The sequence below is a fragment of the Salmo trutta genome, chromosome 34, assembly GCF_901001165.1.
Source record: "Salmo trutta chromosome 34, fSalTru1.1, whole genome shotgun sequence".
Taxonomy (NCBI): Eukaryota; Metazoa; Chordata; class Actinopteri; order Salmoniformes; family Salmonidae; genus Salmo; species Salmo trutta.
The window spans coordinates 18,198,302-18,214,635 of NC_042990.1; the positions used below are offsets into that span (position 1 = coordinate 18,198,302).

At 43.3% G+C, this 16,334-nt stretch overlaps 1 protein-coding gene across 2 annotated transcripts in view; it reads right to left on the minus strand.

Annotated features, from left to right (window-relative positions):
• Positions 1-13,205, minus strand: part of LOC115173728 (collagen alpha-1(XXII) chain-like) — a 75,151-nt gene extending 61,946 nt beyond the window's left edge. For both annotated transcript variants that reach the window (XM_029732078.1, XM_029732077.1), the window contains exons 1-4: positions 12,978-13,205; positions 8,594-8,748; positions 7,752-8,318; positions 2,247-2,327 (exon numbers count right to left, since the gene is read on the minus strand). In XM_029732078.1, coding sequence (XP_029587938.1) covers positions 2,247-2,327; positions 7,752-8,318; positions 8,594-8,687 — 742 coding nt within the window. In that variant the 5' untranslated portion in view covers positions 8,688-8,748; positions 12,978-13,205. The remainder of the gene's footprint in view (positions 1-2,246; positions 2,328-7,751; positions 8,319-8,593; positions 8,749-12,977) is intronic.
• Positions 13,206-16,334: the final 3,129 nt, after the last annotated feature.

Consider the following 16,334-nt stretch of genomic DNA (forward strand, 5'->3'; position numbering starts at 1 on the left):
GGAAGCTTGTGGAAGGCTACCCATAACGTTTGACCCAAGTTAAACCATTTAAAGGCAATGCTACCAAATACTAATTGAGTGTGTGTAAACTTCTGACCAACTGGGAATGTGATGAAAGAAATAAAAGCTGAAATAAAAAATGGTCTCTACTATTATTCTGACATTTCACATTCTTAAAATAAAGTGGTGATCCTAACTGACCTAAGACAGGGAATTTTTACTAGGATTAAACGTCAGGAATTGTGAAAAACTGAGTTTAAATGTATTTGGCTAAGGTGTATGTAAACTTCTGACTTCAACTGTATGTACATATAAATTAGGTAGGTAGGGGTGAAGTGTCTAGGCCACAGGATAGATAATGAACAGTAACAGCAGTGTGTGTGTGTGTGTGTGTGTGTGTGTGTGTGTGTGTGTGTGTGTGTGTGTGTGTGTGTGTGTGTGTGTGTGTGTGTGTGTGGATTAACCCATATCTGCCAATCAATCAAACACACACTGAGATCTGCCTGCACAATTCAGCTGTATGTAATATATATGAAATAATATTTATCTACATATGCCATATAGCAGACGCTTTTATCCAATATGGCCTAAAGTCATGCGTGCATACAATTCTTGTTGTTGTGAATGTGAAGCATTTTGAAACAACTGCATAGTTCTAGTGATTTATCCTGATTGCTTCCTCTTTATACTGCAGTTTATAGTAAAGGCCCAGCCACATAATTAGCACTGGTGTTGTCTACTAGAGAATGTGATATATCAGGTCTAGTCAGCGGAACCACTGGAGAAGCTGTTGTTTTAAACACCAGCTCTGCCAGAAGGACTCAGCTTCCCAGACAGGTTTACAACCCACGTTGTTAAACCTCTGTTCTCTCCCGGATAGGGTTTTCCTGAACTTGGCTGAAAAGCTGTTTCAATATGCAGCTACACATGACTGAGTTAGGACTTAGTCCCACAATGCCTTAGAGGACTCCCCCAGCGGTCTTATCTGCTAAGGGCTTGTGCGGGCTTTTGTTCCGGCCAAGCAGTAACACACCTGATTCAGCTAATCAGTCTTATTTGAAACATATTATTAGTTAAATATTTGAATGTGGTGTTACTGCTTGTCTAGATGAGATTGGCCACCCTGCCTTTTGCACTACGTGGTGGTATAAAAACGTAGCCTTTTGAGTGAAGAGATTGATGTTTTGGCAGTTCAAATTTTGACCCTAAATCCGTGATTATCCTAATACTCAGGAGCAGTAAAGGAAAAAGGATTAAGCAGTAAAACTCTGAAGTATGTTATTATTCATATCGCTTTGATAGACTAGATTGCGAGGCAAATTCGCATTTTGAACAGCCTGTAAAGCTAGCATTTCTCACTGCTAGATGTTCTCTGTGATTTAGATATCTCCGTGTCGTGACTCCAATACTTGTTTTCTGATCTGCTTTCATGATATTCCAAGCGTTTCAAACTAGATTTGACAGTTTCCTCTCCCCAGGTAAAGAGGCTGTAGCAGGAGTCAGACGTCCTGTCCCTGTCTGTTTTTCCTCTTAGCATGGTGATTTTGAGTGGGAGGCATAGACAGGAACTTAGATCCCTTAAGACTGTAAGACAACATCCTACCTATCTGGTTAAGCACTACTGCTCCACTTTTCTCAAACTCAGAAACACAGCCACTGAAAATAGAGACCACAAGAAGAACCTGAACCTGCTTAGGTTCCTTTAATATAACTAGTAAATCGAGAACTAGACCATACTTCTTATTTTTAAGTTGTCATAGATAGTGATATACTTTCTGTTCAGTTAGCGAAACGTCCCCCCTTCTCTTGTAGTCGAATGGAAAGTCTGTGGGTCAACTCTAGGGAAGTAGGTTACTTCAGGAGCAAGTTTTGATACTTTTTGTAACATTATAACAATGGAAAACTGCCCCAGCGAATGATAAATGAATCGATATGTTTTAGCTTGTCTCAAAAACTTTTTCCTTTGTGTTCTCGAAGGAAGGTCTTTAGTGATAAAGGAGAAGGTATAGAAAGTCATTTAGCAATTCATTTACCATCTGGTCTTACATTTTTTTAAAGAATGAAAAACAAACAGGTATTTGTGTAGCTGGCCTATAGTCAGATGCTGTTATTTACCATGATTACATAGATCCAATGATCCTTTCAGTCAGACCTAAGATACATTGCATTTGACCATTCTGTTTGATGAATGTGAAACATTGAGAAAAGTTTAAAGTGAAAAAAGGGAGAAGAAAAGTTGTATTTACCTGGAACTTCTTCCAATCCATAGCTGGTGCTGTTGGGCTTGAAGCGGTCTGGTTGGACCTTCATATTGGGGCATAGCACATCTGAGAGAGCAGAATTTGATTGGGGTAAGAAAAAATCTTATAGTTTATGCCTTCCATATACAGTAATTCAAGTTAGCACTTTGTATTATAATTTGTCTTACGCTGCAATAATACATGATTGGATTCATGCAGTCAACAAATCAATGTTTACAGTGTGAAATGAAAAAATATATATTATACAGAATGCTATCTTTGACCTACCCTAGAAACCTTGTTAGCTGCGTAGTTGTCATTGAATAGGCTCATTAGTTTTAACTAGATGACCAGAGTTAAATAGGGAGCGTCCCATTGAAACGGGATCCTTCATTGAAACTACCTGTAGATCTGAGACAGTCTATTTGACACAGACAGACTGCCCCCGGACAGAAGATACATTCCCTCTGGCTTCAGTAGGAGTAGGGCTGCATGCACCAACCCCAGCGGTGACCGTGTTACTCACACACACACACACACACACACACACACACACACACACACACACACACACACACACATCTCAGAGGCCTGGGACAGCCAAGTGATGCCAGTGGTGACAGAGAAGAAAGGCAACCCCCCCACTCAGGGTTAGTTTACATTGGCAGAGAAGTATTTTCTATTTGTAAGAGGGAATACCCCATCCTGAATGTTCTATGTGTTGTTGCTGAAGTAACAGGTATCAATGCTGCTGGCACAATGGGATGGGGTTCTTTGTATGATGTTCAAAATGGGATGGAGACTAGTGGCTCAGTTGGAGACGGGGTACAGTATAATGTAAATGTACTGTACATTTCTTTGCCCACCTCACTCTACTTTCCTGGAACACTGTATGGTTTGTTGTACGATGTTCATGTGCAAAAACAGGCATATTAGAGACCTCAATTCTCATTGCATTCCTTTGATCTCTATTGATAAAATCTCTGAAATAGTACTAAATGATGTTGATGGTGTAGTTGTTTAAATTAAGACCAGAGGAATTCAGTTTTAACTCACATTATGGGATTTGAACCGTGATGCTGCTCTATGATACGTTGGCATCAGAGGAACTAACTGCACTTACACACTTATGATTAACAATACATTTGGTTGTGTGTGTGTGTGTGTGTGTGTGTGTGTGTGTGTGTGTGTGTGTGTGTGTGTGTGTGTGTGTGTGTGTGTGTGTGTGTGTGTGTGTGTGTGTGTGTGTGTGTGTGTGTGTGTGTGTGCGCGCAGCAGCCAGACACCCAAACCGCGCAGCAGATCATGTCTCTGACAATCATTTACTATCAGACCCTGTAATTTACTTTAATCGCGGCTATAAAAAGGTCTTTGTTGAGATAAGAAGGCTTTAACTTAAATATGGTATCCATTTTACAGGGACGGCTCAGACTCTTGGCATGTCTTGTTCTTTGTAAACGCAGAGTCAAGTGCATAATTGTAAAATCCAGGTAGACAGTTTATCCTTGGTAGATTGTTCGTGTTGTCACAGTGTTCATGTCTAGTAATAAGTTGTTTACTGTGGCAGAAAAGGAAATAAGCAAGCGATCATTTCTACATGTGATGTGGTCTCTCTCGCTGAGATGTGCTTCATGTTGTGTGATTGTTTGTGTCCTTGCTTGTTCAGTTTTATTTGTATTTTTACATATGATGCAAAATGCATCACACTGGACAACTTTCTGTATTTTGAAAGTTATATATCTTAAACTTTATTTCTGACACGCAAAACAGTTTGGGACTATATTAACAATGTGCTAATGAAACACTAAATACCAAAAGATAGTTTTTGTGTGGAGTTTTCCTTTATTTAAGGATTTCCAAACTTATAAACCGAAGAGGCTTTGCTGGTGGTTGTAGGTCTTTAGTTCCGTTTTTAGTAATACTACATACCTATTGTGGCCAACAATCACAACGCTAGCTTAGAAAAGATAGCTATGCGGCAGGTAGCCTAGTGGTTAGAGCACTGGGCCAGTAACTGAAAGGTTGCTAGATTGAATCTCCGAGCTGACAAGGGAAAAATCTGTCGCTCTGCCCCTGAACAGGGCAGTTAACCCACTGTTTCTAGGCCATCATTGTAAATAAGAATTTGGTCTTAACTGACTTGCCTAGTTAAATAAAGGTTAAATATTTTTTTTAAATGATGCGTCAATGTGTTTTAAGATGCAGCCGTAACTGAAGGTCTGAGACTGAGCTCACTGCAGAGCTAGCTACTCCCTCTCCATGTGGCCTAACATCTATAATTTAGAGATCCACCTCAGATTTATTAAAATGGAAGCAATGCAGGGCTCTTTGCTTTTGGGGCCCAGGGGTATCTCATAGGTCTAATACACCAGCAGTAACATACAATGCAACAGCAACTTGAGCTGAATCTGCATTTTGAGGCTCATTAACTACTGGGTTATTTTCTGAATGCATCTCTCTCTTGAATTCAGCCACGCTGCTCTTTTGTATCACCACTGGGAAAGAGATATCTGCTGAGACTGGAAATGCCATGTCATGGATGGAATGGGAGGTCATGCAAGGTCAAGTGTGTCCATACTCTTGTATCTTGTAGTGGAGCAGGTGATGTGTGTGTGTGTGTGTGTGTGTGTGTGTGTGTGTGTGTGTGTGTGTGTGTGTGTGTGTGTGTGTGTGTATATTTGTATAGTCAGTGTATGTGTATATATAATATATATACTGACTATACAAATAGTTAAGAACACCTGCTCTTTCCATGACATAGACTGACCAGGTGAATCCAGGTGAAAGCTATGATCCCTTATTGATGTCACTTGTTAAATCCACTTCAATCCGTGTAGATGAAGGGGAGGAGACAGGTTAAAGAAGGATTTTTAATCCTTGAGACAATTGAGACATGGATTGTGTGTGTGTGTGCCATTTCAGAGGTTGAATGGGCAAGACAAAAGATTGAATTGCCTTTGAACAGGGTATGGTAGTACAGTAGGTGCCAGGCTCACCGGTTTGTGTTAAGAGCTTTGGTTTTTCACGCTCAACAGTTTCCCGTGTGTATCAAGAATGGTCTACCACCTAAGGACATCCAGTTAACTTGACAAAACTGTGGGAAGCATTGGAGTTAACATGGGCCAGCATCCCTGTGGAACGCTTTCAACACCTTGTAGATTCCATGCCCTGACTCAATATAAGGACGGTGTTCCTAATGTTTTGTTTACTCAGTGTATATGAAATTGAAAATTAAGTTTAATTAAATACAAAACCTTTTTTCATCTAATTCCTATGGGCCTTCGGTCTCCCTGGGTTTCCAGACTAGGAAGCCAATCATCAACAACATCCTCTGAAGCCAAAGCACTGGAATAGCCAAACCTACAGTGGTGTTGCACTTTGATCAAATTGTGTGTACTGTATGTTTTTTATTTAACAAGGCAAGTCAGTTAATAACAAATTCTTATTTTTAATGACGGCCTACCCCAGCCAAACCCGGAAGACGCTGGGCCAATTGTGCGCCTCCCTATGCAACTCCCAATCACGGCCGGATGTGATACAGCCTGGATTCGAACCAGGGACTGTAGTGATGCCTCAGACCGGCTCATCAGTAAAAAGATTATTGCAGTTAAATAGTCTTTGATTTAGCTAACACGCCTTTCACATTTAGTTGAGTTAAAATGTTTCTGGTTTTATATATATATCCTCCCAGCACTTTGTTTACCAGTGGTGGGCTGGTAACATTTGATGAAAAGGTGAAAACATACAATGTAGAAGTCCTAAAATGCTCTTTAGGACCTACTTGAAACATTAGAACTGTAATTTTCAGAGCAAAAATAACTTGGGCCACTCTGTGCGGTGCCCACTGATATTCTTAGATACACTAGCATGGTGATCCTAAAGATTACAGAGGGACAAATGTTGGATGGCCATGAACTTGTGGCCAGGGCAAACTAGGTTCTGTGTAGTGACCCCTGAGTACACTTATCCTCATATCATAATAGATTGCATATCTGAAAGCATTATGACTAGTGAGGAATTTATAGATTGGAACATTGGAATCTGTGGTCTCAGAGGAAAGGCTCAGGGTTAAGAGCTTCCAAATGAATCTCCTTGCGCCTTGCCAAACTCAAGTGGTTAAAGTATCACTAACTACACAAGGATGCCTGTCTGACTTAAGTAAAGAATAGAGGCTCTGCTTACAGTATGATTCTGAGTTAACACTAAACACAGCTCTGAATACTGTAGTGTCGCTGTCCTGTTGTGCTCTAACAGCAGTGAGTGAATCAATGAGTGCATCTATAATGGCACCCTATTCCCTTCGTAGTGCACTACTTTTGACCAGTTCCCAATGGAGTGGCATTTCAGAGACAGCCTATGTTAAAATGATGGTCCAACACTTATCTCATGACGAGGCCCCAATCGTCAGGTACAGCCGTGTGACTGCGGAATCCTTGGGACGTCCCTAACCTAAACCCTAACCACAAAGTTTCTAAAACATGCTGTGCTGTCTTTGCCCTAGCCCTAACCTTTTTAACCGCTACCCTTACCATAACTCCTACCCTTACATTAGCCATTTTAAATGTAAACTTTGACGTCAGAGCATGGAGGTCCCAAGGATCCCGTTTCGATTTTTCCGTTTCAGCCGTACACTGCTTTCCCGTCCAGCTAGTTTTAGTGGGGAATGCAAACTGTGGAGTGTGAACCATCCAACCAACCATCCTGTACGTACAGTACACACTCACTCCTCCACTTTCCTCACCTGCCCAGAGCCACCCCAGGCCACATACCTCACTGTTTTAGCACTTATAAATGTTTCTTGTCAAGGCATTTTAAACACATATCTGTTGTTATTCATAATGACTAACAAAAATATTGCAACATATTTGTACTGAAAGTGTCCCTGTCAAAGGATGTGTAGTACTGTAGCTGGGTCCTGGAAAAGACATTGAGGTTAGAGTAATTCAGGCTATCCAGCTTTCCGAAAACCTTAACCAAACGTTTACCCAGTAGTCTCTGGGGCAAGCGGCCGCAAAAATGTATCTGTTGCAAAAATTATAATTCACTAGTCGATCTCTGCTTAACGCCCACACCTCACACATATCATGTCACATCCAGTCAGAGACGAGGAAGTACAGGAAGGAGCGGGCTTAGTCGAGGGGGAAGACGTTTGTTTTGGAGTGTATGGTTAAGGGGATAATTGCAGTGTTTTTTAAGGGTGCATACGTTCAGAGTGATATAGATTTAGCTATCTTTAAAGTGCGTTTTAAAGGCACAGGTTATATATTAAGAAAGTTTAGGTTTTTAATTAATAGAAGTAGCTGCATTTTCAATTGAATTTGAAACCCAATTCTGTCATCCTGATTGTGTATGTAATGTAGACATCTTGCTGGAATCTGTTTCCTGTCAAACTTAAGAGTAAGGGCAGTCACAGAAAAATCATACACCTGATAACCTACTCTCACAAAGGCCTCCTTCTCAGGCTGTTATTGGTTCCTTACTCTCACAGAGCCTGTGTGAATGGTTACTTACTTTCACAGAGCCGTCTCCTCAGCCGCCCTCTGATCTTGTCGATGGCATTGAAGTCTGTCACATGGAACACATGAGCATTCTTAGGTTCTGCAACGATCTCCTCCAGCTCCACCTTCAGAGCCTCCCCGATGCCCACAGCGAACATCCTCACCCCGGCCTTCGCCGCCGCCTTTGACGGTTCCAACACATAATCCTGGCTCCTCCCGTCTGTCAGGAGGATAGCCACCTTCTGGATGCCCCTGGCTGCAGGCCTGGCCCCGGCCCGCTCTGTGAAGATGTTGTTGGTGGTGTAGCTGATGGCGTCCCCGGTCATGGTGTTCCCTCCCAGGTAGCGGATGTTCCTGGCGGCCCTCTTCACCTCGTCCATGGTGCGGTAGCGTCCCAGGTTGAACTCGGTGGTGGGCCGGTCGCTGTAGCGTACCACGGCCACACGCGTCTTGTCCGGGCCCACGTCGAACGACTCCACCAGGTTGGAGACCCACTGGCGGATCTTCTCAAAGTTCTCCTTCCCCACACTGGACGACGTGTCCAGGATGAACACCAGGTCATAGTGCACATTCTTACAGCCTGAGAGGATGTGGATGGTAACATGTTAGAATTCAGACCTGAGGAATTCCCAGTACTGTACATAAAGATAGTAAAAACCAGGCTTGGGTTCAAATAGTATTTTTTTTCTTTCTAACTCTTGAGGATTGAGCTAGTGTGGGTGCCAGGTGGGCAGGGTTTCTTCTTTTAGGACTACTCCATTGGTTCCTTTGAGCCAGACAAGCTCAGTGTGGCTCAAAGTATATGAAAGAAAACAAATACTATTTGAATCAGCTAGTTACAGGTGATGCCCTTACCTGCCCTGCTTTGAGCATCAACCCTCTGTCCTGAGAGAGTCAGTGCCAGTATGACCAGGACTAGGGAAGCCCTGCATGCCAGTCGCAGCTCCATATCGGCCTCTGGTCTGGTTGCGTTTGGATCTTAGGATGTGATCACCATCAAGGTTTCCAACCTGGAGATGGGCAATTCCACAGTAACGGAAGTATGCTTCGACTTAGAGTTTTCACTTTAGAATGTATGCCAAACAAAAACCATTGATTTCAAAGTTTAACAAATCATATGATTCTATGCACAAGGACTACTTTGAAAATGTACACAGAACATTTCACATTAACACATTTACCGGAAGAACTGTGCAGATGCAAAGTTTGGTAACAGAATTCTGGTAAAAACATTTGGCTAGTCCGGACCAAGTCTGAAACAATCACAGACGTCCCTATCTCACAAGTTTGTACATCACAGCAAAGCAGAGTAGAGTTCAGTAGAGTAGAGTACAGTAAAGTAGATATGTTCAGTACATTATACTGTACTGTACTGTACTGTACTGTACTTTACTGTTCTTTACTATGCTCTACTGTACTGTGCTGTCCAAACATGTGAAACATAGACATCTATGATTGGTTCCGATTTGGTCCGGCCAGGGCTGACTGACCAAATTACAACTACTTTTCAACGTCCATGGACGCCCGGTGTCAGTCAGTACTCAGTAGGTGAGGATGCTTGTTACAGTAAATGGAAAGAGGTTAGGTGGTAAGTGTCTGTAAGAGCCCGGAGAGGTGACATTACCTATAGAGAGATCACAGAGAGCGCCAGAGAGAGAGAGAGGGTCATTTCAAATGTATTTTTAAAGCCCTTTTTACGTCATTGGTGCTCATGGGAATGCCCAGACATCAACAGATCATCATCGATCAAACTACCAAGAAGCAGACAGGTGCGAGAGACAACTGGACATTTCCTGTTGCCTAAACCACAATATCCTAAACCACAATATTCTCCTTAAACCACAATACTGGAATGCAATATGATGTTAAACGTCTTGTGATTCAGATAAGCAGCTGTTATTTTGGGAATATTGATTTTACAACCAGCTACAATTCTGTACTCAAGCTCTCATTTCGTCATTGAGGATTATTCTAAAGGTATGCATCCCTTCAGGAAGTAGATTCATTGAGGAATGTGTCAGTTGAAACTAACCCAGTGACTGGACTGATTGGGAGTAAAACCACTGAGTGGGGGGTGTCATTGGAAAGAAATCAGTGACAGTGCTCCTGGAGTAACATAGTGTAATAGAGACACATCAGCTCCGCTAGCACTTACTGCGTCACCATAGAGAGGTTACAATGCCTGTGTCATCAAACGTATCTATATCTTTAAGTCATCCTTACAGGAAGTGTGTCTGTGTGATTTAGCAGTAGTAAACTAGGCCCAACGACCAGAGTCAAATATAAGGCAGTGGGCCCAATTCTACTCTGTCATCAGTCTAGACTAGTGTTGTGTGGGGAAAGCTCTGTGTGGCTTTGGTGTATGGAAGCCTGATGATGTGGCAATGTCTTACCATTCTCCTTGAGCTGTTATAATGCTTTGACCTTGCTTTTTCCTTTTTTTTCTTTTTTGTTTACAGTGAATGTTGTACATACAGTGCGTTCGGAAAGAATTCAAACCCCTTGATTTTTAAAAAATTTTGATACGTTACAGCCTTAATCTAAAATGGATTAAGTTGGATTTTTTCCCCCTCATCAATCTACACACAATACCCCATAATGACAAAGCAAAAACATATTTTTTGATTTTTTTTGCAAATCTATAAAAAAAAATTAATAATGTAATATCAAATGTATATATGTATTCAGACCCTTTACTCAATTCTTTGTTGAAGCACCTTTGGCAGTCTCGAATCTTCTTGGGTATGACTACAAGCTTGGCACACTTTTTGGGGAGTTTCCCCCATTCTTCTCTGCAGACCCTCTCAAGCTCTGTCAGGTTGAATGGGGAGCGTCACTGGACAGCTATTTTCAGGTCTCTGATCAGGTTCAAGTCCGGGCTTTGGCTGAGCCACTCATGGACATTCAGAGACTTGTCTCGATGCCACTCCTGCATTCTCTTGGCTGTGTGTTTAGGGTTGTTGTCCTGTTGGAAGGTGAACCTTCGACCCAGTCTGAGGTCCTGAGTGCTATGGAGCAGGTTTTCAGTCAAGGATCTCTCTGTACTTTGCTCCGTTCATCTTTCCCTTGATCCTAACTAGTCTCCTGGTCTCTGCCGCTGAAAAACATCCCCACAGCATGAAGCTGCCACCACTATGCTTCACCATAGGGATGGTACCAGGTTTCCTCCGGACTTGACACTTGGCATTCAGGCCAAAGAGTTCAATCTTGGAATCATCAGACAAGAGAATCTTTGTTCTCATGGTCAGAGTCTTTTAGTTGCCTTTTCGTAAACTCAGAGGGCTGTCATGTGCCTTTTACTGAGGAATGTCTTCTGTCTGGCCACTCTACCATAATGTCCTGATTGGTGGAGTGCTGCAGAGATGGTTGTCCTTCTGGAAGGTTCTCCTATCTCCACAGAGGAACTCTGGAGCTCTGTCAGAGTGATCATCAGGTTCTTGGTCACCTCCCTGTCCATGGCCCTTCTCCCCCCGATTGCTCAGTTTGGCCGGGCGGCCATCTCTAGGAAAAGTCTTGGTGGTTCCAAACTTTTTCCATTTAAGAATGATGGAGGCCACTGTGTTTTTAGGGCCTTCAATGCTGCAGAAATCCTGTCTCTGAGCTCTATGGACAATTCCTTTGACCTCATGGATTGGTGTTTGCTCTGACATGCACTGTCAACTGTGGGACCTTTATATAGACAGATGTGTGCCTTTCCAAATCATGGCCAATCAATTGACTTTACCACAGGTGGACTCCAATCAAGTTGTAGAAACATCTCAAGGATGATCAATGGAAACAGGATGCACCTGAGCTCAATTTCGAGTCTCGTAGCAAAGGGTCTGAATAGTTATGTAAATGAGGTATTTCTGTTTTTTATTTGTAATGAATTTGCAAAAATCTCTAAAAACCTGTATTCGCTTTGTCATTATGGGGTATTGTGTGTAGCTTGATGAGGAAAAACATTTATTCAATCCATTTTAGAATAAGGCTGTAACGTAACAAAACGTGGAAAAAGTCAAGGGGTCTGAATACTTTCCGAATGCACTGTATCTATGGACATATGTACATAGCAGTGACAGGATAATCAAATCAAGGAATACAGCTATGTGAATGTTTTAGGTAAGTAAAATGGAGGGAAATAGTGGAACCCGTTTAAAATTCGTTTTGTGAATGTGATTCATACTGAGAACTAGGAACTTAATAGTAGAACATGACCAAGTTTAAATTCTCCTCTCCTCTCTTGCATTCTACAGTTACAGTACATCATAGGGAGTGCCCACAGCCACATAACAATTGTGTGATGTCCTACACTTTGCTTATTGTCCATTATCCTCCAGGACCATGGTCATCATGATGTTAGATTTAACCTCTGGTTAGTTTGGCATTAGCTTACTTTATCTGATTTACCACAGAGCTATTTATGCCCTGGAACTTTCTTAGGTTTTACTGCCATTATTAAGAAACTCAAGGTCTATTAGTGAAATGGCTGCAATTGCTGTAATTAGTGTGTATTTAAAGCTGACGAAAATGAAAGTATAGTCTATCTCAAACGCCCGCTCAAAGCATACAGCCTACTGGGAAACTTTTCATTCTTTTAAAAACTATCCACTCATCCACCCGTAAGACACATGATAGGCCTACATCTTGAATAACTAACTATTCAACAGATTTCTCATCTGAGAGATCAAATTGTGAAACTAAACACTAATTTAGTGCTACTTTGCATTTCGCATAACTTTGTCCCATCAGATAAAGCATTTTACACCACAGTCACCTGTTGTCACCACATATGTTCCCTATATCACACTTTCAACTCAGTTTCAATATGTTGACTTTGAAATAATTGACTAAAAAGATACAAATATGGTGATTTTACTTAGTCAGCTCAGCAGTTTAATCCTGAGCCCAGATCTCCCTCGCACAAAGTATGGTCTGTATCCTGCATGGGGCCTGTGTGTTTCCACCTCCTTTCTCAATGGCAGACCAGGGACTACAATGTAGATGTCTATTCCAGAAACCTGACTACCATCATCCAGTAAATGATGTAAAAAACAGCACCAGTTTTCCAGTCCAAAAGGAAAAGATGGACCTGGATCCGGTAGCTACTCCTGATGGAGAATCGAACATGTGGCTCCTCTGAGCAATTCATCTCAAACACAAAAATCCAAATGCACAAAAACATAAAACTGCCCTCCAAATAAACTATTAATTGCCAGAAATAAAACAATTTATATGAGACAGATTGATTTAATCCTACCTGGATTGCTGATCACTTAGTTTCACTGGAGGTCTCTCTGTGTGGTTCCTATCCTCCAAGTCTCACATGTGCACTTGTCCCTTAGCTCAGCATAAAGGCACCATCCCCCATCCAATGATAAACCCCCCAAGGAACCTCCTTTACAGGTGTGAAGAAATTAGGATCAAGTAATCCTAAAATCCACAACGATGTCAATCCAGTGTAGTGTTGACAAAAAGTCAAAGTGAGATTCTGCTACAACCTCTTGGATAGGTGGATAGAGTGGGAGGGAGGAACTGGCTGAAGGGGAGAGTGTAGGGTTTCACTAGGGGACGAGCTTGTACTGCTCTAGCTAGCTGCTCAGCTCATGGACATAAAGAACCATGACAGGCCTGCCCAATTATAGACCAACTTTCTGGTTATATTTGTATCTGTTTTTAGTTTTTTTTTACGGCTGCCGGGGCTGCGACCATCTGAAGTGTTGCTGCCCTCAGAGACAGGAGGCACACAGCTTCTCTTTCAGCCACTGCCTCCTCTTTCCAACCCCTCAAACCCTCCAGCCATAACCCTGCCTCAGAGATAGCCACAACAGAGCTTCCCTAGCTGCCTGCGGAGGACCGTGGTGGGCTGGGTCTACTGTATCAGGGGACTTGCTCTATGATGGGGAAGGGTGTATTTGAGTCGAGGAAATGATTAGCAAGGAACACGTGTGCTTGAAGCTTTATATTGTCTTGTGCTCCTCATGTCAGCTGACTCTTGTGTAGTAGAACACTAGTTACATTCAGAAAAGGGCTGAATTATTTAAAACAATATAAGAATATTGAGAAGTAATTGAGAAGTAATTGAGAAGTAATGTTTACTAGATTGCGTGTTGTCAGCCATGTTCCCTGCAGGAGGGGGAAAGAAAGGGGAAGCAGTGGTCTTGTTCTCCAATGGTGTGGTTTTCTCTGTCCGTAACTTTCCCTCTCTTTCTCTTACTGAGCTTGCCACCTATCCTGTCAGAATGGCATTTGTCCCTTCCCCCAATAGCTGTCTCAGAACCCCTCTCCATCGCCTAGTCGGGCCCCTTTGTGGTTTAGATGTCTCTCAGGTCGAGGTCCCCCCCCCCCCGGCACTTCAACAGGTTTCTTTACCCCCCTCTACTGCAAGAGGAATGCATTGATACCAGATACCGGTAAGTACATTTAAAGTACACAACAGAGTAAACATTAAAACAACTGTGTGGTGGTTGTGTGTTTGCTCAGGGGGAATTGAGATATGCAAAAAACACATTTCCAGTTCACACATGCATATAATACGCACTTGTATGGTGCCTTCAGAAAGTATACACTCTCTTTGACTTTTTCAACATTTTGTTGTGTTACAGCCTGAATTTAAAATGTGGCTTTTGGTCACTGGCCTACACCCAATTCCAAATAATGCCAAAGTGTAATTATATATTTTTACACATTTTGGACTGGGACTGGGAACTGTCGCCGGAAGCTCTGGACTGGGAACTGTCGCCGGAAGCTCTGGACTGGGAACTGTCGCCAGAAGCTCTAGACCGGGAACTGTCGCCGGAAGCTCTGGACCAGGAAGGCGCACTGGAGGCCTGATGCGTGGGGCTGGCACAGGTGGTGCCAGACTGGTAACACGCACCTCAGGGCGAGTGTGGAGAGTAGGCACAGGACACACCAGACTGGGCAGGCGCACTGGAGGCCTAGTGCGTGGAGCCGGGACAGGTGGCAGCAGACTAGTGATACGCACTTCAGGGCGAGTGCGAGGAGAAGGCACAGGACGTACCTGACTGAGGACACGCACTCCAGGGAGAGTGCTAAGAGGAGGCATAGGATGTACTGCGCTGTGGAGGCGCATTGGAGACCTGGTGTGTAGAACCGGTGTAGGATATACTGGACCGTGGAGGCGCACTGGAGGTCTGGAGCGTAGAGCTGGCACAACCCGTCTTGGATGAACGCTCACTTTAGCCCGGCAAATGCGGGGGCTGGCACAGGACGAACTGGGCTGTGAATGCGCACTGGCGACACAGTGTGTAGAGCTGGCGCAGGATATCCTGGACCGAGGAGGCATACTGGAGACCAGGAGCGCTGAGCCGGCACAACCCGTCCTGGCTGAATGCTCACTTTAGCCCGGCAAATGTGGGGCGCAGGCACAGTGCGCACCGGGCTATGAATGCGCACTGGGGATACAGTGCGCAACACCGCATAACACGGTGCCTGACTGGTCACACGCTCCTCAGGGTAAGCACGCCCGCTCTGCAGCGCTCTCAATGCCGACACCTCTCTCCGGAATCTTTCGTCGAGGTCCTCACTCGACTCCCTGACTGGCTCTGGTTCACCCCTCGGCTCCGCCGACCACTCCATGTGCCCCCCCCCCAATTTTTTTTTGGAGAGCTGCCTCTCGGGCTTACGTTGTTGCCGTGCTAATTCTTCGTAGCGTCGCCGTTCTGCTCTCGCTGCCTCTATCTCCTCCTTCGGACGGCGATACTCCCCTCCCTGCCTCCAGGGTCCTTTCCCGTCCAAGATTTCCTCCCAGATCCATTCCTCTTGACCACGCTGCTTGGTCCTCTGGCGATGGGAGATTCTGTCACGTTTGTGTGTAGGAACGGACCAAGGCGCAGCGTGAATATCGTTCCACATATTTTATTATAATGTGAAACTATGCAAGACATACAATAAACCATAAACAAAACAACAAACCGTGACGACATGCACTAACTCAAAATAATCTCCCACAAACAAAGGTGGGAAAAACAACTACTTAAATATGATCCCCAATTAGAGACAACAATGACCAGCTGCCTCTAATTGGGGATCATCCAAAAAGAAACATTGAAAAACAGAAACTAGAACCAAACATAGAAAAATAAAACTAGAATAAACCCCCCCAGTCACGCCCTGACCTACTCTACCATAGAAAATAAGAGCTCTCTATGGTCAGGACGTGACAATGTGGAATCAGTCAAGATGTATGAATACTTGTGTGAAATGATGCGTGAAATAGGACAAATTTAAGCACCCACCAAAAGTATTATTATTAACTATTAATTTTCATTGTATGTCATTGACAAATAGGTACATTAGACATAACGGCTATACATTCTGAGATCCTATTTGTGGTTACCTTTGTACTCAGTTAGCCAGAGCACAGGCCGGTCTAACTATACAGTGCGGTGTGAGGGTAATGAAGTCTGGTGGTCGGATGATGGTCTAGAGCAGATGGGTGTTACTATGTTACTGGTGTCAGTGACTCATTGAGGGTTGAGGAGTCATCTGACTCATTATAGTCGTAGGTTCAATTCCCGCAGGGTTCACATATACATAAAAAAATGATATGTATTCACTGTCAGAATGCAGCATGACTCAAAGCAGGAAGTTGTGT